The 27,149-nt window shown below is 28.0% G+C and overlaps 1 protein-coding gene across 2 annotated transcripts; it reads right to left on the bottom strand.

The window, feature by feature from the left end:
* Positions 1 to 2,397: 2,397 nt before the first annotated feature.
* Positions 2,398 to 10,585, bottom strand: ALA1 (aminophospholipid ATPase 1). 2 transcript variants are annotated; one of them, XM_022909882.2, is made up of 8 exons: positions 8,174 to 10,585; positions 7,764 to 8,070; positions 6,341 to 7,049; positions 6,126 to 6,249; positions 5,770 to 5,989; positions 4,707 to 5,165; positions 3,448 to 3,672; positions 2,398 to 3,073 (listed from the first exon to the last, which is right to left on the bottom strand). In XM_022909882.2, exons 1-7 carry the CDS (start codon positions 9,678 to 9,680, stop codon positions 3,453 to 3,455), a joined length of 3,546 nt encoding a protein of 1,181 aa, XP_022765617.2. In that variant the 5' UTR covers positions 9,681 to 10,585; the 3' UTR covers positions 2,398 to 3,073; positions 3,448 to 3,452. The 2 variants fall into 2 exon arrangements, with proteins under 2 accessions (XP_022765617.2, XP_022765618.2); XM_022909883.2 differs by lacking the exon at positions 2,398 to 3,073 and having other exon boundaries at positions 3,206 to 3,672; positions 8,174 to 9,945; positions 10,046 to 10,492.
* Between the last annotated feature and the right edge of the window lie 16,564 nt (positions 10,586 to 27,149).

Genomic DNA, 27,149 nt, shown 5'->3' with positions numbered 1-27,149 from the left:
TAATTTTGTGTTATCCAATAAGCCTTAAAAATTTATCAAGTAATTAATTATTGAAAATTATTCTCAATTGACTCTAATACTTTTAGCAGAAAATTGAAAAAATTCTCTCACCTCAAGAGTATGCAAGAAAACTACTATTTCACTTGCAGAGGCTCCATCGTCGAATTATTTAACATTAAAAAAAATTCAAGAAAACAAAAAGGAAGAAAAAATGATTGCTTTTGTGTAAGAAAAATTGATACTTTCAACTTTTTCCTAAAATATTTTTAATTTCGAGGAAAATTGATACTTTCAACTTTTCCTCAAAAATTCATTTTTTTGAAAATTTATTTTTAAGAAAAATTGATATTTTCAACTTTTCCCAAAAAAATATTTATTTTTGGAAAGCTTATTTTCAAGGAAAATTGATACTTTCAACTTTTCCTCAAAAATATTTTTTTTGAATTTTATTTAAAGAAAATAAAATAATAAAATTAAAAAAATAAAAATGAAAATAAAAATAAAAGAAAATAAATAAATAAAAAATATTAAACAAATCTAATCTAATAAATAAATAATAATAATAAATATATATATAAATGAAAAAAAAACTGGAAACGGTCAGCTCGGCTTGGCTTGAGGAAGAAAAACGGCTCGGAGATGCAGTTTGGGGTGTCGACTCAGCTTGGCTAACGACTCGGAGACACGGGTCGCACGCGGGTCAAAGCGGGTTGGCGCTCGGGTCAGGTTGGATCTTGGCAAAACGTGCGGATCCTCTGGATTACTAACGTAAAAACGACATCATTTTGGGGAGAGTATAAAAGGCTAATTCCTTTGTTTTTTCAGCAGAACCCTCACTCTTTTTCCTTTCTCTTCTCTCCCTTCTCTTTAAAACCCGAAGAACTCCGGTTGAATGCCTGTCGGATTTTGAAAATTTTCGTCGAAATCTAGATTTTTTGTCAAAAAATTGATCGATTTTTGAAAATTATTGCCGGAAACGAGAAAGTTGGTCAGAAAATTCAAACTTGGCCGAAATAGTCGTCGAAAAATTCAATCTTTGTCGAAAAATTCAATCGAAATCTGAAAATTTTTCAAAAATTTTTAGAAAAAAATTCATAAAAAATTCTCCAAAAATTTCCCACAGATTCCTAAAGCTATTCTAACGCACCAAAACCCTTTTAAGCTTCTATTTCTTCACTCTGTCTGTGTTTTATGTGTGTTTCTTCTGTTCTTCTAGCACCTATTTATATCCCAACTTTTTCTGAAATTTGGATTCAATCTTTGAATCTCATCCCAACTCTGTCAATTCTCAAATCACAATCAAATTCATTTCAATTTTTTTTATCCTAATCTTAACCGAAAATTAGTCAAAATAAAAAGATAAATATATTAATAGATAACAAAGAAAAAAATAATTAGATAAATAAAAGAAATAGATAAATAATAATAATAATAATAAATAAAAGCAGATAAATAATAAAAATAAAAATAAAAATATATATTAAATAATAAAAATAAAAATAAAAACTCATTAGGGCCAGCTAATTGGATCCTAAACCGAGTCCAATGGACTTAGACCCAAACCTATTGGATCAAGGCCAATGGGCTTGAGTCCGAACTAAATAAGGTGTCTACAATAATAATAATAATAATAATAATAATAAGTCAGAAATGAAAAAGAAAATATTATATATTTATTTTATTTCAAGTAACAAAAAATTTATGATAATATGATTTTAAATCAAAATAAAGAATTTAAATTTTCAATAGCAAATAGACAAAAAGTAAAAGCTTGAATGAATTCAACAATGATTAATTATCTTATAAATTCATAAAAATGAAAATAAAAAATTCATCATTAGAAAAACTAAAAAGAAATCTCGAGAAAAAATATAAAGTAAGAAAGAAGTAAAACACAAAATCTAGTTTAATTGTGATAATCTAAAAGATGATCCTCTAGAGTTAAAAACTTAAAAAATATATACAAAAATTAATGAAGATGATTAGGTAACACTAAAATATTTAGGGGAAAAAAAAAACTTCTAAATTAAAAAGTCAACATAGAGAAAAATTAGATATTTATTTTTATTAATTCACTTTAAAATTTTTGTTATATTTATTTACTTTTAAATTTAAACTTATATTTTCAATTTAATTTGATATTATGGTGATTATTTCAATTTCAAAACAAATACTAAAATTATTTAATTATATTATAATTATAATTTAGTTAAGAATCACGTGCAAAGCACGTGTCAGGAAAACTAGTTTTATCATCATAACTATGCCTCGTTGATGGATCTATGGGATTACATTAAAAAACCATTCATTGGAAATAAAAATTATATTATATCCGAGCATTTGACTTAGTAATTGGGGCAAGATCCTATACTCAAAAGAGTAAGATTCGAAGCTTCCTTTCTCAAATAATAATAAAAAAATTATTATTTATTTCGTTGAACTAATAGAACAGGAACTAAAAACCAAAAATGACTAAATCAGGAGCTTGAAATGTCAGCCATGCATATTTTCATTCATTTGCCTTGGCTTCTCTGGTTTCCTACTACAATCACAAAGCTTTGACCCCTTCATGTTTTCATTTGAACTTGCAGCTAACTCCAAGATCTTGGCCATGCATGTTGCTGTTACTTGTTTGACATAATCAGAGATGTAGATCTTACTCTATATTTTGATAATTGCCCCCCATTCCAGTTTCAAGGTTGGTGTTTAAAGATTTTAGACAGCAAGATGATTTCTACTCATCCAACTCAATGATATTGAGAAGAATGACAGCTGATCAGGATCTCTTTTGTCCCGCAAGAAATGCAACAACTTGATGAGATTGAATGAACTGAACTAAGTTTTCTCAGTTTGGATGGTGTCAAGGAGATATCTGGCATCATTGGTAATTCCAATGTGATACTAACATCATTGATCACAAGTTAACAGTCTAAGTCATACTCATCTCTTGTACTAAACGAACCAATTAGTGAATCCAAAACTTTGCAGCCACTTTTAAGAGGTAGCTTTCAGAAAGTCTGGCATTTAAATCCCAGCACCTGCAATCCTTCCTCTATTCCTAAGCCATGATATTCTTTGTACCAAAAACAACAACTGATATTAGTAGTTCTTTCAAAAATGATTTAGAATTAAAGCAAATCTAAACAGCCCCTTATGCTCTAGTTATAAATGCAAATTCAGTCAATCAAGAATGGACAACAAAAAGTGGCAATAAAACTGTATTCATTGAAATTTTTTTGTATGGTTCTCCTTGTTGTAAACCATGCTAATTTACATTAAGTAATTTTATAAGATATAACAACTTAAACTACAAACTTATGGTGTACTAATTCTATCCTTTGGATAGCAAACAATGATAATCCGCCAAAGAAGAATAATACTCTGCAGAGGCCTAAAGCATATGATACTTTACAAAAGGAAATAGGGGTAGACAAGGAACAAAATCACCTTTTTCATCTCCTTGGAGGGTCCAAGATTGGATTCATTTCTATTTCTACAGCTGCAGACTCACTCAAAGTCCGAAACTTTTCAGCTTCCCTTGCAATCTGAACATCGCAAGGTGTGTATAACTGATAAAGAACCTTCACAACAAAACGAGGAATTAGCGCAGCTACAATGATGGCAAGCAAACACAACCAAAACTTTCCAGTCTTCACTATTTCAAAGATGGCCCTGTCAAATCACATCAGTTGGCAAGGGTTAGAAAATATATACAATGAAAATTACAAATTTTAATGAATCATTTACTAAATTTACTCACTATCAGTGTAGCATAGAATCAATCAAGGGCATTTTTACCATAAACAATTATTGCAATATTCCTAAGGTCAACAGGACATAATTGAGATGTCCTAACCTCAGGGTGGCAGATGAGTACACAGAAACTCCAAGACTTGGGGATGACCATGCATACATGCATATTTATAGGTTAAAAATACTAAAAAAACCCCTAAATTATTTCATTTTTCTTAAATAAGGCCCCATACTTTTATTGTACCTAAATAAATCCTTCTCCTTTGATTTGTATTTAAATAAGCTCTTATTTTAATCGAAAGATTGACTTATGTTATGGGTTAATTTAGGTACAAATGAAAGGTTAAGGGATTATTTGGACGAAAATTAAAGATTAAGGGTTTATTTAGGTGCAATAAAAGCATAGAAGCTTATCTAAATAAAGTGATAAGGTTTAGGGTTTTTTATTTTTTATTTTTGTTATTTTAGCTTAACTATGCATATTCTTATGTACACACACAAGTGCATATCTACATGTTATATAGAGGCAGCAAAATAAACCTGAATCCCAAAACCCACCCAAAGGAGCCTGAACATAGTCTAATCCAACATGAATAAAAAGTCAAAAGACCGGAACCCAAATAAACCCAAAGAACCTGAGACAACCAGAACCTGAAGAAATCTGAATCTAAAATTATTCAAATCCAAAGTTGGTCTAACCCAAACTCGCTCAACACCTATTTGCCACCTCTATACATACATATACATATATATATATATATATATTTATGTATGTAAAACAAAATTTTTTTGTGTTACCAGGTAAGGAAAAAAACCAAATGTTTCAAGGTATGTTATGGGGGAACTGTTAAAAAAAATTACCTCATCCTGCTTCATCAAGTTCAACTGAAACCTACATGCTCAATTAAAGTAAATAAAACTAAAGAAATAAATCTGATGATAAAAGGGCTTACCAGTAACCAACTAAAGTTGGTATAGCATCAATAATGATGACACAAATAAAAGTTGCAATTATAGATCCCCAAATGGCTACGTGAGTTATCCAATTCCAGCGGATGACATCCATGGCCAAGTGTAAATTAACCAATATAACAACTGCAAGAGTCCAAAGATCTCCTATACTTGATGCATCAATGGTGCCGCCCCAGTATGCAAGAAGAGGAATAAAAAAGGCAACTGCACTTTGCCAGAAAGTATCAATCATTGTTATCCAAAAAAGTCTCTTGTTGTAGCATTCTTGTCTGTGCCCAGCCCCATAGAGCTGAGGATACTTTAAAAGAGTTCTTCTATTTAGGTCCTTGTCAAGAATACCAACAACTATAGTAGGCACTGATGTGTAGATTACAGAATACAACACACTGCTCCACTCAGTGATTGCAGTGGTCAAAGTGAAACACGTAAAGAGCACATACCTGCAAAAGAATATAGTGAAGTTAACATTACTCATCCACAGAAAAAATGTTATTTTAAGTCGCCAAAATGTGATTTAACTTCTATTTTGAATTAAGAGTAAATAATTATTTTGAACCAACTGGGATCAAAATTCATTTATATTTTTATCCTAAATGAGCAAAAGAAGAATTTCACTTTTTTATGTTTTGGGGAGGTAGGCCACTCTAAATCTCTAATACAAGAGGGTATACAAGCAAAAGATCAATCAGATATATTTCTAAACATGCAATGATGACATTATATAGCATCAAACACCCCCCCCCCCCCCCTTCCCTTTTATGGCCCATTGAGTAAGTACCAAAACATACAGTCCCTGTTAGGTTAAAACCAAGGTTTGCTTAGATACCAACATGCTGAACCATGTAATGTAGGTTAAATATCTGCATTTAGTACAAGTACCAGAATAAGTTATAGATGAATCTGAGGCTTAGTCCAGTTGGTTCATGCAACCACTTTTAAAAGGTGACATCCAATAGGTCTAGGATTCCCAGGCTATGGCCTTCCTTGTAAAAAAAATGAATAAATTATAGATTTGAACAAGCACCCTATCTAAAAATAACTCACCAAAATAAAACAAGGACAAACACTGCATTCCTGTAAAAATTGTATAGTATCATGTAGCCCATCCGCTGGTAATTCCAGTGGCCATGCACCAACAAAAGAGTAACTAAGAATCTGAACTGCCCCATTGCAAAATCTGATGCCATTACAGCTTGCCTACCCTCTTGGCCACTAATGCCGACTCCCACGTCCGCCATTTGGATCATTGAAACATCATTAGCACCTGTCAAGCATCCAGTATTATTTCTTAAATCAGCCTAAACGGCCAAAAAGAAAGCAGATAAAATTTTACAATATTACACTTTTTCTCTTTATTGATCATAAGATGGTGATTAGAAAATCAAGAGAATGATGATTACCATCCCCAATGGCAAGTGTCATATCCACAGTCCTTTTCTTTACAAGGGAAACGATTCCAGCTTTTTGTAACGGGGCCACCCGACAACACAAAACCACAGAACAATTACAGGCTAACTGGAAAAGCTGCAAGCAAAGATGAAAAAGTAAGTCACATCAGCATGCAGGATATCAGAAAGAGAAAACAAAAATCTAAAGCAAGTCTACAACTCTTTACCCTTTCTTCAAGTTCACTGTCAAGAATATATACAAGGCTGGTACCATCAATAATCAAGGCTACTGGAGTTAAAACAGTTCCTAAAGTTCCTCCAGTATTATTTATATTGCCTGATATAGTAGTGAGTTTCTTAGACATGATGATGGCATCTTCTAAACTCTTTCTGCATGACTCCATAGAGTTGCTGTTAATTATAATTTGCGTCATTTTACTCGTCAAGAGCTTCGAGGAGTACCCAATTGATATAGCAGTTTCTTGCTTGTCCCCAGTCAACACCCATACTTTGATCCCTGCTGTTCTAAGAGACTCAATCGCTTCTGGCACTCCTTGTTGCAGTTTATCTTCAATACCAGAGGCACCCAGTATGCAGAGATTGTTTTCTATATTGCTTGCAACCTTCCGAAGCAAACTGGCTCTACCCATTAGAGCAGTGCTTGCTGCCTCAAATGCAGAGTGCCAATCGTCAAATTCTGAAGTACTCAATTCTCTCATTCCAACCACTAGTGTTCTCAAGCCCAATGAGGAGTAAGAATAAAGATGGGCTTCAGTTATGCGTTTTACATTTATATTCATGGATCTGTCCATGACACTAAACATTGATGTGTCAGCACCTTTTACAAACACTTTTACAGATTGGTCAGGGAACCCCAATATAACAGACATCCGCTTCCGATCACTATCAAACTCGTGTAAACCCAAAACATTGAACCTGCATGGCCCAAAACATTGTTATTCAATAACGAAAAATTAATATAATTAAAGTCCAGGAGTATGACACCGGCACAATTATCGGCACATCTTTAATAGGTATTATCATAGTAATGAAGTTAGATTAGCAACTCTTCCCCCCCCCCCCTTTTTTTTTCTGTTCTTCTTCCAAAGCAAACGAAATTTAAATGTTAATTCTTTAAACTAACATTATCTTAACCTCTGAATGTCTCAGGTCTCAACAGATTTTTCCCCAACCTTATTAGTAGGTAAATATGCAAAGACTGTAACATAAAATGATGCTGATAACCTCCAATAATATAAAACTATAATTGTGTGATGAAAAATACAACTCATTTTCACTTGTACAGGTTAAGAATTTAGTTCAAACCATCATTCTTTTGGTGCAAAGTACTAGATGAAACTTCCAAAACGAAACTCATATATATATATATATATATATATTATTGATTACCTAAAAAAGAAAACTCACATATCTACCTTTTGGTAATATGTTCCACAAAATTTAATGCTCTAAAAGTTCCTATAACAATTGAAGCACCCCACCGAAGTATTTATACTAAATACTAACACCAAAAACTCATATTTAGTAGCAATACTAGTACTAATGCAGGTGGAGGTCATCATAATATAACAATATAACAGAAATGGTGTAAATGAATTCAAGAAGATAGAAGTCAGCACTTCAGATTACCTTTGCCTAACTCCTTGAATGTCAATAACAACATGGCCAGAGGTTCTTTCTATCAGCATAAATCCATATGATGCAGCAGCATAAACCAATGCCTGTTCATCTGGAGACTCCCCTTGGTAATCTATCAACTTCACAATAGGATCAGGCGTATCAAGGATTAGAGGTACAATTGTATTGCAAGCTGCTAGTGCAAGGAAGAAATCATGGACATGACAGCCATCTTTTGTCTCTTTTCCATTCTTTGCAATTTGTAGAAGCTCTGGGTCAGTCTTTACCTTCATCTTAGGCCTCAAAACCTTCCCATCCACTGATTCAAAAAAAGAGGAAAAGTTAATTCAGAAAATTGCTACAGAAACCTCAAAAAAATTCCTTTCTAACACAGAAGTAGTAAAAATATATTTATTGTTTACCTTCGACAAAGTAACCATCTTCCTGATCTTGTGAAGTGGCCTTTCCACCACTGTAATCTACCCCCCAAATGCTGGCACACTGAAATTCCATTTTGTTCTCAGTAAGTGTACCAGTTTTGTCAGAGAAAACATATTTTATTTGCCCTAGGTCCTCATTAATATTCAAAGCCCGACACTGAAATCTTGAATCTGAAGATTCATCATACATTTGGGTATCTCGAATCATGAAGTAAGCCTGACCAACCCGGACTAGCTCCATGGAAATATACAACGAGATGGGGATCATGATCTGGAACACAATTACCGACATAAGGAATGTGAAAAATATTTCCAATCCCCATCCATAATAATTATAATTTTCTTCTTCTGCCTCAGAGAAGTCCTTTCTTCTGTAAAAGGGCAAGTAGTCCAACTCATCTCTGTGGCGCCTCAACCAAACAGCAGCACAGACAGAGACAACTGTACACAGAGCAATAAGAAACAGTGAGAGGAAGATGATCTCCGAGTTCATATGAGTCTCAAGCCGGCTCCTCTTAGATGGGGCTCCTGAGCTGTTAAGCATCACTTTGGTCTCACGGCCAGCATAGACGGCAACCCCAACTGCCCAAGCAGTATTTTTGAGCTCACAGCCACGAAGTATAATATTGGAGGGACCAAGCGACACCCGTTTCCCATCAATTTCCATGTTAGCCTGAAACCCATATATGTTCCTGTTGGGTTTCTCACACTTAATCAACCCAGCAATCTTCTCCTTTTCAGTAATCTTTAGAAGGGTCTCCTGTTTTGCATATCGTGTCTTCAAATTGGACTCTCCATCCAAATTAATAGTCTGCACGTATGCAACCCCAGTCGGATCACTAGTTGAGAGCAGAACCATATCACAAGGAATAGTTTCATTTGCATGAATCTTGATTATCTCACCAACCTGAATGTTCTTCCATTTCTTTTGTTGAAAGTGGTCATTTACCAAAACTGATGCTAGCCTATTATTCTCAATCGTGTCCGACCTATGGCGCCTGTAGTCCTCATATGCATCTTTAACTGCTGTAACCAGAAGGACAATTGCCAATGGCATAATGGAAGCTCCACGGCCAAAAACCGCAAGCTGAGGCAGCTGATTAAGCACGGCAATCACAAGGAAGTATATATAGGCAACTCTGTGAAACTGCTCAAACAAGTTCCTAGGCAAAAATGTTAAGATTGAGTACTTTCCAGTCCGAATGGAATTCCCAGCAAACTCAAACCTCTCATTTGTCTTGACAGGATCATTTATTTGTACCAACCTAGCATCTTCATCATTGATCTCTTTCTGTGACATGCTATATGTCTCTGACTCAGCACCATGAGATCCATATCTCACAGGTTTTGACCCCAAATCACTAAAATTCACTTCCCTAATGGAATTCCCACTCGAAGCTTTGGAATGAGTAGAAATGCTCCTTCTTGACGAGGAACTTAGAACGGGTTCAATACTAAACAAATTCTCAACTGGGATTTTTGAATCCATCCCCAAAACAAATCCAGGATCCCCTTCAACTTTCTTCTCTTAGATCAGAGGAATATAAAATACAGTAACAAAATCTACAGGAACCACTTTTGAGGCTATGATCTATGGATCAAAGACATCTCCAACAGCTCAAAAGTTAACAAATCAACAAAATTCAAGAAATACCCAGATTGTGATTTCACCCAAATTTGCTAAAAAACCAAACTTCAGCAACAGATATTAAGAAACAAAAAACAACCCAGAATTCCAAAAGCCACACCTAGTACTACAAAATAATTTACAAATTAAAAAGAAGTATGTATACATATAAAACTATGGTACAAATACAAATACAAATACAAAGAAGCGAGAAAGAATGAAAGAACCTGTTGTTTATGATCGTCGGTATATAATCTAAAAGCAAGTAGCTTTAAGAACAAGACATTGAAAGGGATAACAGAGTATCTGCATAATGAAAAGGAGATGTGTTAATTATAGAGCTTGGGGTTGGAGGGTTTTCTATTCTGTTGTTGTTGTTGGAATGGCGTTTTTGAAAGATGGAAATGTCCAAAGTCAAAGGCATTGAAATAAAAATGAGGACGTTCCCATTTCCACAGAGGCTGCTACGGCCTGCTTTGTTAACAATTAAAAAAAAAAAAAATAGAGGACGTCTTTTGCAAGAAAAAAGCTCTGAGGAAGAGTCTTAATGGGGTGGCGACAAGGAAAGATGACTGAATCAAATATGTTTCATTTCATTTGAAAAAACCAAACCCAAATTTTCTTTTTTTATTTGAACAGGAAGAATGAAAAGTCCCGGACTTTGGCAGCTCCTCACGCCATCGAGCGAAGAAGGTTCTTGGATAGTAATGGGAGAAAATTATAAAAAAATAAAAAAAAAGGTTTTTTTTTTTTTTTTTTCATATTTCTGTTTCTAGAAGGTGAGGACTACTCAAATTAAAAAAAAAAAAGGAGAATTTGGTATTATTGCAATCAGTTTAAGGGTGTTAAATGAGGCGAAAAGGTAGACTTGTTTGATGTTTCTTTTGCTTTTTTCCAACTACTTTGGCTGAATTTGAATGCCACTGGAGCCACGTTACAGTATGATTATTACTTTTTTTATTTTAAAATTAATTTTTATTGAGTTTAAAAAATTTTTAATTTAGATGTATTTAATACCAAAATTCAATTTTTTTTATAAAATTAAAATTTTATGATTTTTAATATTAAAAAATAAAATAATTTTAAAATATAAAATAAAAATTTTAAATATTTAAAAAAATAAATAAAATATAATTTTAAAACATCTCAAAAAAATAAACAAAAAAATTTTCGTGCAATCATATTTTTAAAAAAGAATTTGGGTAACATGCTGTGATGCTATTATCATAAAATTTTTCTTTTCTGTTTGGTGCACTTTTTTCAGACCAGAGGGATAGGATTTTGGAATGATTTCATTCCCACGCAAACCCTTTTTCCTAAAAATCCCTGCTTCAATTTTTTTTTTCTAAGTGAATAATATACTTTTGTTATATTTGAATTCAAAATTTAATTGGTATATTATATTAATTTAATTTTTTATTTTTAAAATTTAGAATTGGATTAATTAAATAAATTTAAATAAAATCATAAAATTATTCCAAAAAATTCATAAATTAAAATATTATAGAATTAACTAGTATAATTCCATTTTCCTTTCTTTGTTCGCTTGTTTATTTTTATGAAGTTTAATTAAGATTTTTTTTAAGGAATTAAAACTTATTAATTATTAAGGAAATTTTATTCAAAATAATCTTTTTACAAGTAATTTAATAAGGAGGCTTTGGATTTAGTAGTTCAGCATTATCTGCCTCTTAGAATAGGCATATTAAATTAAATGAATCTGAAGAGAAAAGTTTTACCATTATTTTCTTTTTAAAACTACAAATAAAAAAATCATAATTAATTTAATTAATTCATGCAATTATTTAAAAAAATTTAAGCATTTAGAGTTTAAATTCTATCACATGCAATCCATTTTTTTATTTTCAAATTGAGATATACTTTATATAAAAAAATTAAAAAACAAAAAGAATACTATAATATTTGGCTTTCAATGATTAATGTTGGTATACGATTTTAGTTAAACTCAAGTCAAAGGTTATGTTGTTATTAATTATTAATTTAATCTATTTTTACCAATTTATGGTAGGTACTAAAATGCAGCATTTTTTTTTTTTATCACGACTGTAAGAAATGTAGTACAAATGACTTATAGATTTAAAAGTCTTCAATCACGGTCGGAGGCAGAAGGAGGAAGTTGCTTCTAGATTTAAAGTCTTCAATCAGGGCATAAAGGAGCGGCCTTTTTTTCAATTCGATGGTTCCAGGAAAATAATGGGGTCAAGTTTTCAACTTTCAAGCAAACAAATAAAAAAAACAAAAATGCGAATGGATCTTACTTGAATATAATTCTTCAATTTTATGGTGGAAATACACGTGTCCATGGGTTGGATTATGGGTCAAACTTATGTGTTTGGACATAATTAAATTTAGATTTGAAATATTATTTCTATTAAAAATAATTATTTAATTTTAAATTTTAAATATATTTAATATATTAGTATAAGTTTTTTTTTTATATAGTTAAATATTTTTATTTCAATTTTTTTGTTTTTTTTAATGTCTCAAAATTATTTTTTTAATATCTAGAACTCTTATTTTTTTTATATTTTAAAATATTTTTTATTTCTAATACTAAAATCATAATATTTTAATTTTATAAAAAATTTTAATTTTAATATTAAGTACATTAAAATCATTTTTTTTTCAAATTTCGTGAAAATCATTAATATTTAAACAATTTAAAAAACAATAAACAATAAATATAAATTAAAAATTTTACTTGAGTTGAATTTAAATTTTTTGTATAAAGAAGACATCAAAATTTTAAAATAAATAAATAAACAAAGCTCACAAGTGTTGAAAATCAAAATTTAATCTTAATGAAATTTAATTTTTTTAAAAGAAATTGATTAATCATTTAAATTAAAATCCATGATCAACATTTTAAAAATTTGAATCATGGGACCAACTGATCCACCAAAGTCATGGAAACTTCTAGTTGGAATTTAGCAATAAGAAAGGATTAGGATAGAGTTTCGAAATTTCAAAGGGAAAATAACGACAAACTATGGAATCACAAATTTAATGTGTTGCAGTATATTGCAACCTTTTTTCTATTTTTTGGGTTTATTTATGAGTTACAATATATAATTATTCAGGGATAATTATATTGTTAATAAGTTGAGTATCCATGTTTTCTAGAAACTTCTGGAACTTCTGCCAATAACTTAACATGAGAATATGTTGTTTATATATATATTTCACAATATTTTTTATCCAAGGACAAATTCAAAATGGATACAGTAATTAGGTCAGTAAAGCAACAGCACTTTTTTTCTTTTTTTAGGTAAAAAGAATTTTTCTTACAAAAATTTAAGCAAGAACATCATTTATAATCTCTCCTACAATGAAATTGGACAGAGTGTTTAAAATTTGATTTTAATTGAATTAATAGATCGAATCGATTTAATTCAATTAATCAATCTGTCATCAAATTAATTTTGATTTGTTATCAAATTTAATTTTTAAAAAAAAAAATTTATTTTTGATTAATTTTATTTAAAAATCGAAGTAATTGAAATATAGTAAAACCTACATATAAAATTAAAAATATATGAAACTACCCATTTCATTTTAAGTTATTAAAATTTTCAACTTAATACTTTGATATTTAAATTTTTTATTAGATGATTTTATTTATTTTGTTTTAAATATAAAAAATTAAGAATTTAAAATATAATTTAATTTAATATATTTTATTATTTAATTAATCAAAAATATTAACCGAACGAATTGAATTAATTAATTTTTTAAATTAAAAAATTTGGCTCGGTTAACAAAAATAAAATAATTTAATTCAATTTTGAGTCATTTAATTCAAAATTAATTGAATCGAACGAATAAATACTTGTAAAAATAAGTTAGAGATAACATGTAAACTGCAATTAATTTAGTAGATAATGTTCAAAAACTAGTAAAATATAAAAATATAGTTTTTTTTATTTTTTTCATGTAATTATCAAGTTACGTTATTCATTATTTTTTATATAAAAGATTTTTTTTTAACAAAAGAGGTTACAACTTAAGAATAGGAAAAGAAATTGTAGGTATTAAGATTTGAATATCAAATTTACTAAATTTTATTTCTTAAAAATAATTACATGAACTAATTAAATTAAACTCTAAGTTCAAGAAAACATACAAACTACTTAACACCTTTAGCCAAAAAGAAAAGCAAAAACTGCTTAAGATCTACAAGCCCTAGGCTCTAGCCAAACCTTATTGTATAAATCTAATTAAACCATTTACAAGCTGATAAAGCCTTGAAATCTCAAAATTTTAAGCACTCACCTATTGTATATATTTTAATAATAAAAAAAAACATATATATTTTTTGTTGTTATTGTCGTAACAGTTTTGAAGGTTGTTAGACGAATTTGAAAACAAAAAGAAGTTGCTACCAATTTTTTTTGATTAGGTGTTATTAGCCACCTATTAAAACTTACTTTTTTAATAAAAATTTTAAAATTAATTAAAACTTTATCAAAAACATAATTTTTAGGTCTATAAAATAATTTATGTTCAAGAGTTAATTATGTGTAAGGAAGGATTAACAACCCTATAGTGTCTGTTAAAAATGGTACCAATTAATTATGTGTTATATTTCAATTTTGATAAAAAATGTCTTAATCTTGGTATTTAAAATTTAATTTCCTTAATTTTGTTTAAAAACATATATTTATTTATTTTTTTATTTCTTCTATTTTTGAAAAATAAATAAGAACCTTGCATGTTAAAAAATTTTCAAAAATATTCAAATGTTTTGGCAATATTAAAATAAACTTTTTTACCTAAGAATCTTTTAAGAATCACTATTTAAAATTTTCAAAATTCTCGTAATTGACGGTTCTTATTTATTTTTAAAAAACATTTGCAAAATAAGATAACTATGATTTAATAAAATAATATTTTTTAAAATTTATATTTTTATACTAAAAAGAAAAATCGTTATAAAAAATTATTTTAAATGCCTCAATATGTTAGTGATGTTTTAGATAAATTTTTATGGCTAGAGATTCCCAAAAAATCAATACTCAGATTTCTTTAAGAGCTTATTCTTGAAATTTTTTGTTTACTTTAATATTTAAAAATCATTTAATAATATTATTATCCATGAATAAAATTACAAAAAAATGCATATTTTTATATAAAAAGACTACTCAAATTAAAGAAAATAAAGAAAAAATGGAGATTTTTCGTATTAAAAAGAAATTTCTAATATTTCAATATTTTGGTAATTTTAAAAAAATCTTTCTCACCTAAAGAATTCTCGAGTATCAATACTAGAACTTCCTAAAATTCCATCATCAGAAATTTCATTTACACTTAAGATCATATAATGCAAAACAATAAAGTAAAATATGCACCCGAAAAAAATATATATTACTTATTATTTTTTTATGTTACATTTTCTATTACTCGTTTTAATTTTGTTTTAATCTTTTTAATTATTTCACAATTATAATTAAAAATTTTTAAAAGGAAAAAATAAATAAAATTTTTTATTGAAAATTTTTTTAGATACCTCGATACTTTGGTGGTATTTTAGAAGAATTTTCTCATCTTAAAATTTTTTAAAAATTTCTACTCAGATTTTCTTAGAATTTCATCATCGAAATTTTCATTTATCTTATTCTTTTCTTATTTAATTTAATTCTAATCGTAATTTTTAATTTCTATTATTAATAATTATTATTATACTTTTAATTAATTAATTTAATTCTTTTCTGAGAGATACAAATAGTTAATCATAATATTCATGTATCACTATATTAATTTTATTCCTAAAAAAGTAATTATATATTATTTTATCATTATTTAATATAATTTTAGGAAATGAGTGAAAATATTTTTATTGAATATTTTTTTAAATATTCCATTACTTTAGTAATATTTTTAGAAAAATATTCTCATATAGAGATCTTAAGGAATCACTATTCGTACTTCCTTAAAATCTTATCTATGGAGATTTCTATTACTATTATTATTAACATTATTATTATTATTATCATCATCATCATTATCATTATGTTTTTTATTTTTGATTTTATTTATTTATTTTTTACATGAAACAAGAGTGCAAACAAAATAAATTGCCTCCATAACAATAATAATAATAATAATAATAATAATAATAATAATAATAATAATTTATGATATGAAAGATCAAATTGTGTGAAATTAACTTAAGTATAAAAATTTAAACATTAGAAAAAAATTATAATGCATGTCATAATTTTCACCATACTAGGAACCTTTGCCTTTCATATTCTCTACTATATAAACCTATTATAAGCATCTAATATCTCTGTAGATCTCTACATCCTCTCATTTTCCTATAGTAGCTTGTATCCACTTTTCACTGTGTAAATTCCTTTGTTATCATAATGCCATACCACTATATCAAGGGAATCCAACTTACTAATCGATAAAGCACAAATAATTGATGCATTTCTTTATGTCAAGTTGCTTTAGATAAACTCCTTGCACAATTATTTTGTAACAAGGTCTATAAGGTTACTAACTTTGATGTCCTTATCCAAGATTCATCTGTTTGACTAGATCATAAAAGGATTCAAAGTTGGGATCCATCTATCTTTCCAAATATTTATGTTTTGGTCATTTTTTACTCTTCATCGCACCCTTTTCTATAATATCGATCAAGCTCCCCATATATTTCACTAAATTTGTGATGGATTGTGTTTAATGCCAGCTTTCATAAAAGAAAAATGCAAAAAATACTTTGCCTTGAAAATATGGCAAGCCAATATATAAGTTATTGATTTAGTCTCTATCATTGCTTACTTAGTAAAGCCTTGTTGAATTTTTCCATTTCTCTAAATCCTAACTTTCTTTTTGTTTTTGGTAAGCATATTATCTGCCATTTAAGCCCTCATTTGCTTTATTTCTATCAGTATTTTTTAATAATGTTGTTGATGTCATTACATAGGGTTTTTGGTAACATAAAATGGTTCATTGCATATGACAGAATTGCTTAAAGGATTACTTTAATAAACACCTCATTTTAACTTTATGACGAACATCTATTTCTTCAACTATGCAACTTGACTTTTATTTTCTCTTTAATTTCTCTGAAAGCCTTAGGTAGCCCATTTCCCACCATCATAGGTAGCTCAATGTATTTTTCTAAATTTGTAATGGCTTGGACCCCTAACATAGCCTTCAACTCCACTCTTTGTTAGTTGTTTGTGTTATTATTGAAATACAAAATTGATTTGTCATAATTTATTTTCTTACTTGAAACTTTTTAATATCGTTGTAGCATGTGTTTTACTTTTTCACTTTCCTTCTTATTTGTTTTAACAAAAAGTAGGTTGTCATTAACGAAAAAAAAAGTGACTTTAGGACTATTTTGAGTAGTTTATGCCCCTTTAATTTGTTTGTCTTTGTTAGCTTTCTCTAGCAATGTTGATAGACCTTCACTACATAACAAAAACAAATATGGGAACAACATATCTTCTTACCTAAGACCTTTTTCAGGATAAAATTTATTAGTAATGTAACCATTAATATTAATAGAATAAGAGATAGATGTTATGCAGTACATGATAAGTAAAATCCATCTTAGGCTGAAGCTTAATCTTTTCATCATTAAATTCAAAAAAGCCATTCAAATATGTCATAAGTTTTACTTATATCTCATGTTAAAGCAATCAAATTATTTGACCTAGTCTTTTATTTTTTAAAGAGTGTAGTAACTCATAGGAAGCAATTATGTTATCTGTTATAAGCCTACAGGTACAAATGCACTTTGGGTTTTATTGATGCAGAAAGAAAAAACTAATTTAAGTCTGTTCACTAAAACTTTAGCAACTAACTTGTAAAGGACATTGTATAGGTTGATAAGTCTAAACTGGATAATGCTTTTCAGGTATTTAATCTTAGGTATAAGGATAAACTCATCTAGTTCCATTTTTCCATTCAAAAAAGATAAACAAAATTAAATCACAACATTGCCCATTATATGCCAGAATTTTTTATAGAAAAAAATAGGTATACCATTAAAACCTGAAACTTTAATAAGATGTATTTGTTTAAGGGCCATTAAAATCTCATCAACTTTGATTTTGCAAGTAAGAGTTCATTTTTTGCAAGTAGAAGTTCGTTCATGTTGTTTGATACTCGTCTTTCAATAGCCTGAAAGATTTTTTAATGTGATTGCATCTTTTGAGTTTGAAAAAGTTGTCTAAAGTAACAAGTGGTAATGCTTCAAAACTTATTTTCATTGTTATACCCAATCTCATCATCTTTCTCTAGACCTCATATTCTTTTTCCTCTGATTTGCCTTAGCATGAAAAAATATTGTGTTTTCATCCCCTTCTCAAAGCCAATCAACAAAAAATCCTTGAGCTCAAAATATTTTTTCTTATTCCTTTATTAAGTTCAACTCTCCTCTTATTGTTGTGCACTTTTTCAATTTTTTTTGGCTTGGTAAAAGCCTTTTAACATTGAGCTTTTTCTTCAACTCCCTAATCTTACTTCATAGACTTTATAATTCTTAGACAAAGAAAAGTGTTTTGGTTTTTGAGTGTTTACTCTCCTATAGGTATAGAATTGTAGAGCATATTACGAAAATATAGATGGCTATTGTATCTTAGAGGCTACATACTTTGAAAGCTTACTGTACTTGTTGATACTATCTGCAAAGGCGTGAATCATCTTAAAAAAAAAAAGATATCCATGCCTCAATTTAGTTCTTCATACTATCAGTGAAAACAATTTATTTTCCTTTGGTTTATTATTTTTGTTGCTAATATTTTCTTGTTAATTTTAGTTTCTAGTAATAATAATTTTAAGACAATTCAAAATCCTCTAAAAATGGCTTCAACTCAAGAAAAACCTTTCGAATTTACCAATGTGTTGAATATGCTATTCCATTTTAGTAGAGAACATTTTAAAGGATGGAAAGAAAAAGTTTTATATTATTTAAATTTATTAAATGTAACATGTACTTTCTGATAAAAGTTTAAAAGAGATTTCTACTAATGGTATGAATGATGAGGAAAAAGAGAAACATGAAGAAAGAATGATGAAATGGAAAAAAAATGAATATAATTATTGTTATAGCTTGCTTAATTATCTTTTTGATCAATTTTATGATTATCATACGAGTACTTGTGAAACTACTAAAAAGATTTGGAAAGTTTTGTAAAAAAATATGACATGGAGGAAATTGGTGCAAATATGTATATAGGTAACCGATGGTTTTGTTATCAAATGGTAGATAAAAGTCAGTTATGGAACAAACTAGAGAATTTCAAATGTTGGCCCATAAACTCATGTCTAAAAAGAGTAAGATTGATGGCAATTTACAAATTACACTTTCTTGAAAATAATTTCAAAAAGTGATTGACCAAAAACAAAGGAAAATTTCAATTGAAAAATTCATTACTCAAATTCGAATTGAAGAAAAAGTAAAAAGCTAAAATGTAGCAGGTACATGAGAAGGCTATGTCAAAATTTTACTAATGTAAATCTCATTTCTTTTAGTGAAAACTTCTTTAAAAGTCAAAATTTTAAAAACAATGCCTTAGTTAAAGCCTAGGAACAAGGCTATAAAAAATAGGTTCAATAAAAAAAATGCAAAACAAATCCAAAATTCAAAAACCAATTTTAGCCCATCATCTTATGTTCAAATTGACCTTTATCTTATGTGTGAAAAAGTAAAACACAAACAAGAGTTTGTAAATTCTAAAAAGTTAGGCATGTACCTTGTCACGCTTAGTCGCCAAATTAACAAAGTCGACTATCATACTCGTCAAGTCAATAGACATTTGATTACCATGTCAAGACTCAGGGCTCATACTTCATATACCTACTTGAATTGCTTGCCTACTTGGAGCACTTCAATTACATGAATTGTTTACCCACCAAGAGCTACTCACTTAACTACCCTCACTATTATCCCATCATTGAGTCATCTCACAATTGACCAACTTGCTTAGGATCATTAAATGTTATTCACTCTTAATCCACGTGGACCTCTTTGATTTTCATATGGATTTTTTATTAATTGTCACCAAATCACATCCCATCACCGTCTTATGTCTTATATATAAGATAAAAGGATATCCAAATATATTATTTTAAACTTTCTCTCTTAAGCTTTTTTCTTTGCTCTCTGTAATTTTTTTTTAACCCTAATTTCCTATACCTTATTGACCTAAGTGTTGAAACGTACTTTAAAGACCAAACTCTAGTGTCTTTTAATCGTGCTTTCCTTGTTCTAGGTATAGATCTCTTTTAACTCACATTTTAACTCATTATTTAACTCACATTTACCTAAAATACCTTCAACACACCTTAAGCTAGCATAATCGGAGAGCCATTTATGGTAATAATAATTGAATTAACATGGTTAATGGACTTAATAGCTGGTGGGTAGATTATAGGTGTTGTTAGGCACGTTTTATACTATTAAAGTTATTGGCCAAGAATACATTGAATTAAACTTCATTTTTTGGTAGAACACTTATTTTGAAAGGTGTTTTGCACACACCTTACATAAGAAAAAACTTGATGTCTAGTTTTCTTATTAATAAAGCAAGTTTTAAACAAACCATGAATCTGATCAATATGTTATTACTAAAATTAAAATATTTGTAGGCAAAAGATATGCTACTGATGGTATGTTTAAATTAAGCATTAAAGAAAATAAAACTTCTCTTAACTCTATTTATATTGTTTCTTATGTTAATATTTGTTATGTTTGTTTATGTTACATTAATAGTAAATATGTAAAAAAATATGAGTAACCAAGGCTTAATTCCTAGTTTGACTTACGAATTTAAAAAATATGATCCTTATAATATGTCAAAAATTACAAAAATATCTCATAATAATGTGGAAAGAAATATTGATTTATTAGATTTGATACATACATATATTTGTGAGTTTGAAGATGCCTTAACATATGAAAGAAATAATTATTTTATAACTTTCATAGATGATTTTCAAAAATATTCATATATTTATTTAATTAAAAATAAAAGTGATGCTTTAGTTGCTTTTAAATTTTTTTTTAATGAAGTTGAAAATCAACTTGACAAAAAGATAAAGACATTTCATAGTAATAGAGGAAAAGAATATGAATAAATTGATTTTAGCACTTTTGTTCAATTATTTTGAATAATTTATGAGGTTACACCTCCTTATTCACTTGCTTCTAATGGGGTAGAAAGTGTAAAAATAGAATACTAAAAAATTTAATTAAATAAGATATATTAGTTCAGAGGCTCTAAACAACTTTTAGGGTGAAGTCATACTAACAACCTACTATGTATTAAATAGGTTTCCTAACAAAAAATCTCTTAAGATCTCATTTGAATTATAAAAAGGTTACAAACCAAATTTAGATTATTTAAAAATTTGGGGTAGTTTAGCTTATATGAGATTGACAAATCCAATGAGACTTAAATTAGGTGCTTAAACTTCAAACTTTCACTTGTGGATTCGTTGGATATGCTTTGAACGATAAGGTTTATAGATTTTTAGACATTGAGAATAATGTTATTATATAATCTTTAGATGTTATTTTACATGAATACAAATTTCTTTGTAAACAAAAAATTCTTCAAGATCAATAAATTGTTAAACAAAATTTTTTTTGTTTTTTCATTATCTACTAATAAGCCAATGGTAAATGATGATTTCAATCAAGAAGGAGTAAAAGAGCAAGAGTTAAAAAAAATTTTGGTACTAATTTTTATGTTTATAATGTAGATGATTTAGTTCTTTTTCAATAAGCTTTATTTTTTCATGATTTTGAGTTTTGGATAGAAACAATTAATGATGAAATGATTTTCACTTTTTCTATAAAACTTGAAAATTAGTTGATTTATCGATGGGTTATAATACTATAGATTGTAAATAAGTTTTTAGATAAAAAAAAAATTCAAATTTGATGGAACAATATATAAGTATAAGAGATGGCTTATTGCAAAGGCCATTAAATAAAAAGAAGTTATTGACTTTTTTGATACATTTTCTTTTATTATTAAAGTAACTTTCATTAGATTTTTAATAGTTATTACAACTATTCATAATATTATAATTCATCAAATAGATATTAAAACTATTTTTTTTTAAATGGAGACTTAGAATAAGAAATATACAAAGACCAATTTGAAGGTTTTGTGATCTTTGGTTAAGAAAATAAGTTATGCAAGTTGATTAAATTTTTTTATGATCTTAAACAAGCTCCTAAGTAATGGCAAAAAAATTCTAACATTTGTGTTATAGATAATGATTTCAAATCTAGTAAACCTGATAAATGTATTTATTTTAAATCTTTTAAAAATTATCTGATACTTATTTGCTTATATGTGGATAATCTTTTAATTTTTTGAAGTACTCTGAATGTTATTAATATTGTTAAAGACTTGGTCAAGAAATATTTGAAAATCAAAGATTTTAGTGAAGTTAATTTTATACTTGACATGAAAATTACTAGAAATAATGAATGCATTTTACTTAACTAGTTTTATTACATAGATAAAATATTAAAAAAAAACTTAATTGTTAGCATGTGACTACTTTTATTTTTATCTCATGTATGTTTATTTCTTACCATTGATGATAAATATGTTGTTAATTAAGAGGAATATGCAAGAATAATTGGTAGTTTGCTTGCAATAAGTGTTTTAAGTAGATTCTCTAGCAAGCCTCACATAGAACATTGGAGTGTGCTAGATTATCAAATGAAATAATTGAGTTGCATTAAAAATTATGCATAATATTATAAAAAACAACCTATAGTACTTCAATATTTTATTGAAGTTGATTGGAATATTTTATTAGGTGAGTTTTTATCCACAACAGGTTACATTTTCACTCTAGTTGGTAATGCTATATGTTGGAAGTCTAAGAAACAATAAGTCATTACAAAATCCACAATACTAATTGTCTTAGCTTCAATTAGTAAAGAGGTTTATTGCTTAAGAGATTTACTATATAAAATCCAAATGAGAAAAATCAATACCATTACAGCATTGCTGCAATTGGTAGAATGCATAACTATTATTACAATGGTTAATCGAGGTTTATTAGAAACAAACACACTATAATGAGGTCTTATTTAAGTAACGAGATATAAGTGTGAATTGTATAATAACAAATGATAACCTTGTTAACCCTTTAACAGAAGTTCTAGTTAGAGAAAACATTTGGAGTACATCGAGAGGATGGGACTTTTGCCTAAAGAATTTGAAATCTCATGAAAAAATCCAACCTAATAATCAGAGATCATGATACTTAGGTTCAGTGAGAAAAAAGAATCATACAAAAACTTTTTGGTAAATGATACACATTTAGAGGATTTAAACTCATTTATCCATCCCTATGTTGTAAATGTATTTATCCTATAATGTTTAGAAAGCCAACTTTTGAAAAATTTTAATGAAATCTATGGCTCATTATGAGTGGGGCATGTTAATTACAAGAACACTCTTGATAGATTTCATCTATATAAGTGTTAGAGTTGGGTTGTTCCTACAAAATTTGATTGAGCAAGTTTCTAGATCTTTGTTTTTACAATTTTCATTTTGCATTAATATTAAAAGTAATAAAATTTATGTTACTTTCATATATTTTGTATATGAGACGAACTTTACATGTTAATATGTATTTTATTAATTATAAATATTTACAATATACAATTATATATTCAATATATATTATTATTTAAATATAGATAAAACAATATGTATTCATCTTATTACATAGAAGGCATGAGATAACCAATAATAGTTGTTTATATATATATATGCAAAAAAAAATCTTATAAAATTGAACTTCATTAATAAGATAAAGGATTGCCAATATATGTCAAACATATACAAAAGGGATCAACTTATATAGTGTAAAATTAAAAATGTTTTACATATTTTTAATATTCAACTTTAATAGATCCAAAGGGTAAGAGAAAGTAAAAATAAAAGTAAATGGTTTAATCTCATCTTTTAATCTATTGAAATCAATAGTTAAAAAAATATATAAAACTAAAAAAGTTTACAATGTATAAGTTTATATATATATATATATATATATATGGAAAGATTAACTTATACTAGTGTAAAACTTTTTGTTTTACACCTTTTTTTAAACTATTAATTTTAATAAATTTAAAAGATGAGAGTGATCAGTAAAAAAGAAAAAAAAAGTTTAATCTCATACCTTAAGGTCATATTTAGTGCATAGGATGATGAATATGATAAGACGATAATCATCATCTATTATGTTTGGTTTATATTTAAAGAAAAGGATAGGATTGTAAGGAGAATTAATTATCTTATTGGAACATAATGATTCAATCTTCCTAAAGTAGATAAGATTATTTTTAATCAATGGGATTGATCTTATATGTTCTATTATACACTTAAAAATTACATCAATAATTTAAATTATATAAATTTTAAGGAAAGATAATTTTAACCAATAAATAAATTATCCTAGTTTAATTTTTACATACATTAAACACAAAATAGTATAATATTATTTAATCTAATGCTAATCATGATATCATTTTATCTTATCCTATTATAACCTTATATATCAAACACATCCTCATCTATTAAAATCAATAATTAAAAAAAGTATATAAAAAGTGTAAAACTTTTTTTGTATAACTTGATCCCTCCTATATAAATATATATATGACAATTTTTTTAACACCACTATTTGAATTTGACTCTAGATTCTAATTTGTATTGCAAACAAAATCTAAGTACAGATAAAAAAAAAATCTCATACACTTACAATGAAAATTTTAAATTCAAAAAATAAGATTAATAGGTTGACATGTGTTTTAATAAAGTAGATTCGTAAATATTATAAAATTAATTAATTAATAAATAAACGCATACTTTTTAATTTTGCTTTTGGAGTCTTTTTTTTTTAGTCACATTGATCCTTCAGAGTTTAAGGTGCATTTGGATTGAAATGGAGCTATGTTTATCATGACATTGAAAACTTATGCCAATTGTACTGTATAAGGCAAAAAATATGCATTTGGCTTACATGAATGGTGTAGTTAGGAAATTAAATGATTCATTAGTACTCGCAAGCTACTTGAGTTCGATTCAAATAAAACTCGAATTCAGCTCGATTATTATCAAGTCGAGCTTGAGCTCGAGTTGCTCGACTCATCAATCGAGTCGAGTTCGAGCATTCTTATACTTGACTCGAGTAGCTTGCGAGCCTAATCGAGCTTTTATATTTAAATATATTTTTATTATTTTAATTAATAAAATATCTCAAACTCAAACTCGAGCTCGAGCTCGAGCACAAATAATCGAGCTTTTGTCAAATATAAGAATTGAGCTTATTTTTATATGTTAATTGAGCATAATCGAGCGAGCTCGAATAGCTCGATTTTTATCTCAAATCGAGCTCGAGTTAAAAAAATAAAACTCAATCAAGTTTGAACCGAGTATCGAGCTTCAAATTTCGAATCGAGCTCAAGCTCGAGCTTAATACTGTATCAACTCGAACTCGATTGATTATACCTCTAGGTGCAATAGAAATGAATGTCAACAGTGTTGCATAAAGTTGGTAATATGGTGGAGTAGGTTAGATTTTTGCTTTCTCTGCCTTCGACCTGAAGCTTTAATAATTTTACTTAATACTTGACCCACCTCCGTTCAGAGGTTTTAATTGAAAAACCCAACCTCGACCTTTTAAGAATATTATTTTCTCGAATCTAACCCTACCCGGCCCGAATTCAATGTATTACTAATTTAAATTTACTGAAAACTTAACAAATCATAGTCTAAATATATCACAAGTATTAACAAATTTAACCAATTTTTAATTAAAATAGATTATTCAAGTTATTTTTTGTCAGAAAAATGCCTTGAATAATCCTTACAAAAAATTAAATGAGATTATTCCATACATTTTGTGGCAAAAAATGCCTTGAATAATCCCCTTCAATTTTTATGAGGGGATTATTGAAGACGTTTGTGGCAAAAAACATCTTGAATAATTACTAAACCCTAAATTCATAAAAATTTAAGGGGATTATTCAAGACATTTTTGCATAGGAAAAATGCTTTGAATAATCTCTTACAAAAAATTTAAAGGGGTTATTAAAGGTATTTTTGACCAAAAACTCCTTGAATAATTCTTAAACCATAAACTTTAAACCCTAAACTCATAAAACTTGAGGATTATTCAAGGCATTTTTATCCAAAAAACGCATAGAATAATCCCTCCAATTTTTATTGGGGATTATTCAAGGCATTTTTTTGGCAAAAACACATTGAATAACCTCCATTAAATTTTTTGTAGGGATTATTCAAAGCATTTTTAGACAAAAATATCTTGAATAATCCCTTGCCATTTTTTTTGGATTATTCAAAGTCAAAACAAAAACGCCTTGTATTATTCAATGTGATTTTTGCCAGAAACATCTTAAATAATTTTTTGCAAAAAATTTAATAAGGTTATTCAAGGTGTTTCTGGCAAAAAACGCTTTTAAAAATTCACTTCAATTTTTATGAGGTGATTATTCAATGTGTTTTTGGTCATAAATACTTTCAATAACCCCATTAAATTTTTTGTAAGAGATTATTCAATGTGTTTTTTTGGCAAAAATGCCTTGAATAATTTTCAATAAAAAATTGAAGGGATTATTCAAGGTGTTTTTGGCAAAAACGCCTTGAATAATTACTTCATAAAAATTGAAATGGATTATTAAAAACATTTTTTGCTGAAAAACTTTGAGTAACTTTATTAAATTTTTTGTAAGGGATTATTTAAGGCGTTTTTGGTAAAAAATACCTTGAATAATCTCAAAAAAAGGGCAAGAGATTATTGAAAAGCGTTTTTAGCCAAAACACATTGAATAATCCCTTACAAAAAATTTAATAGAGGTTATTCAAAATGTTTTTGCCAAAAAATACCTTCAATAATCCCCTCATAAAATTTTTTTTGAATTATTCAAGGCATTTTTGGATAGAAACACCTTGAATAACACTATTTAACTTTTTGTAAGGGATTATTGAAGTCATTTTTATGCCAAATGTCATATATAAACCAAATTTTTTTCATTAGAAACCTACAACTGACTTACATTTATTTTCAGACATGATTTTCAAATGGTAACGACTATTTCATAATTTTTTAGTCTAGTCAAATTTGAAAATAATGCTACTTTCTCCCTCGAAATCCTAAAATATCTCATGAAGATGTGAGTTTTTGATTCTAAGACTTTGGGTACTGTTGAGAATTTGTCAGTTTTTCTCGAAATCATATTACCTTAAACCAAACATTAGAATCAAATACCCAACAATAAGATTTTAGGAGAAA

This window comes from Durio zibethinus, chromosome 19 (assembly GCF_047325235.1).
Source record: "Durio zibethinus cultivar Kanyao isolate XHJ-2024 chromosome 19, ASM4732523v1, whole genome shotgun sequence".
Taxonomy (NCBI): domain Eukaryota; kingdom Viridiplantae; phylum Streptophyta; class Magnoliopsida; order Malvales; family Malvaceae; genus Durio; species Durio zibethinus.
This window is presented reverse-complemented; position numbering and strand designations above follow the sequence as displayed.

Bases quoted from the DNA above. Each gene is read 5' to 3' on its own strand.
- ALA1 (XM_022909882.2), bottom strand. From the start codon at position 9,680: ATGGATTCAAAAATCCCAGTTGAGAATTTGTTTAGTATTGAACCCGTT. The intron at 7,050-7,763 runs GTAATCTGAAGT...TGGGCCATGCAG, and splicing joins ATTCAAGGAGTTAGGCAAAG to GTTCAATGTTTTGGGTTTAC. The intron at 5,166-5,769 runs GTGAGTTATTTT...ATTCTTTTGCAG, and splicing joins TTTGTCCTTGTTTTATTTTG to GTATGTGCTCTTTACGTGTT.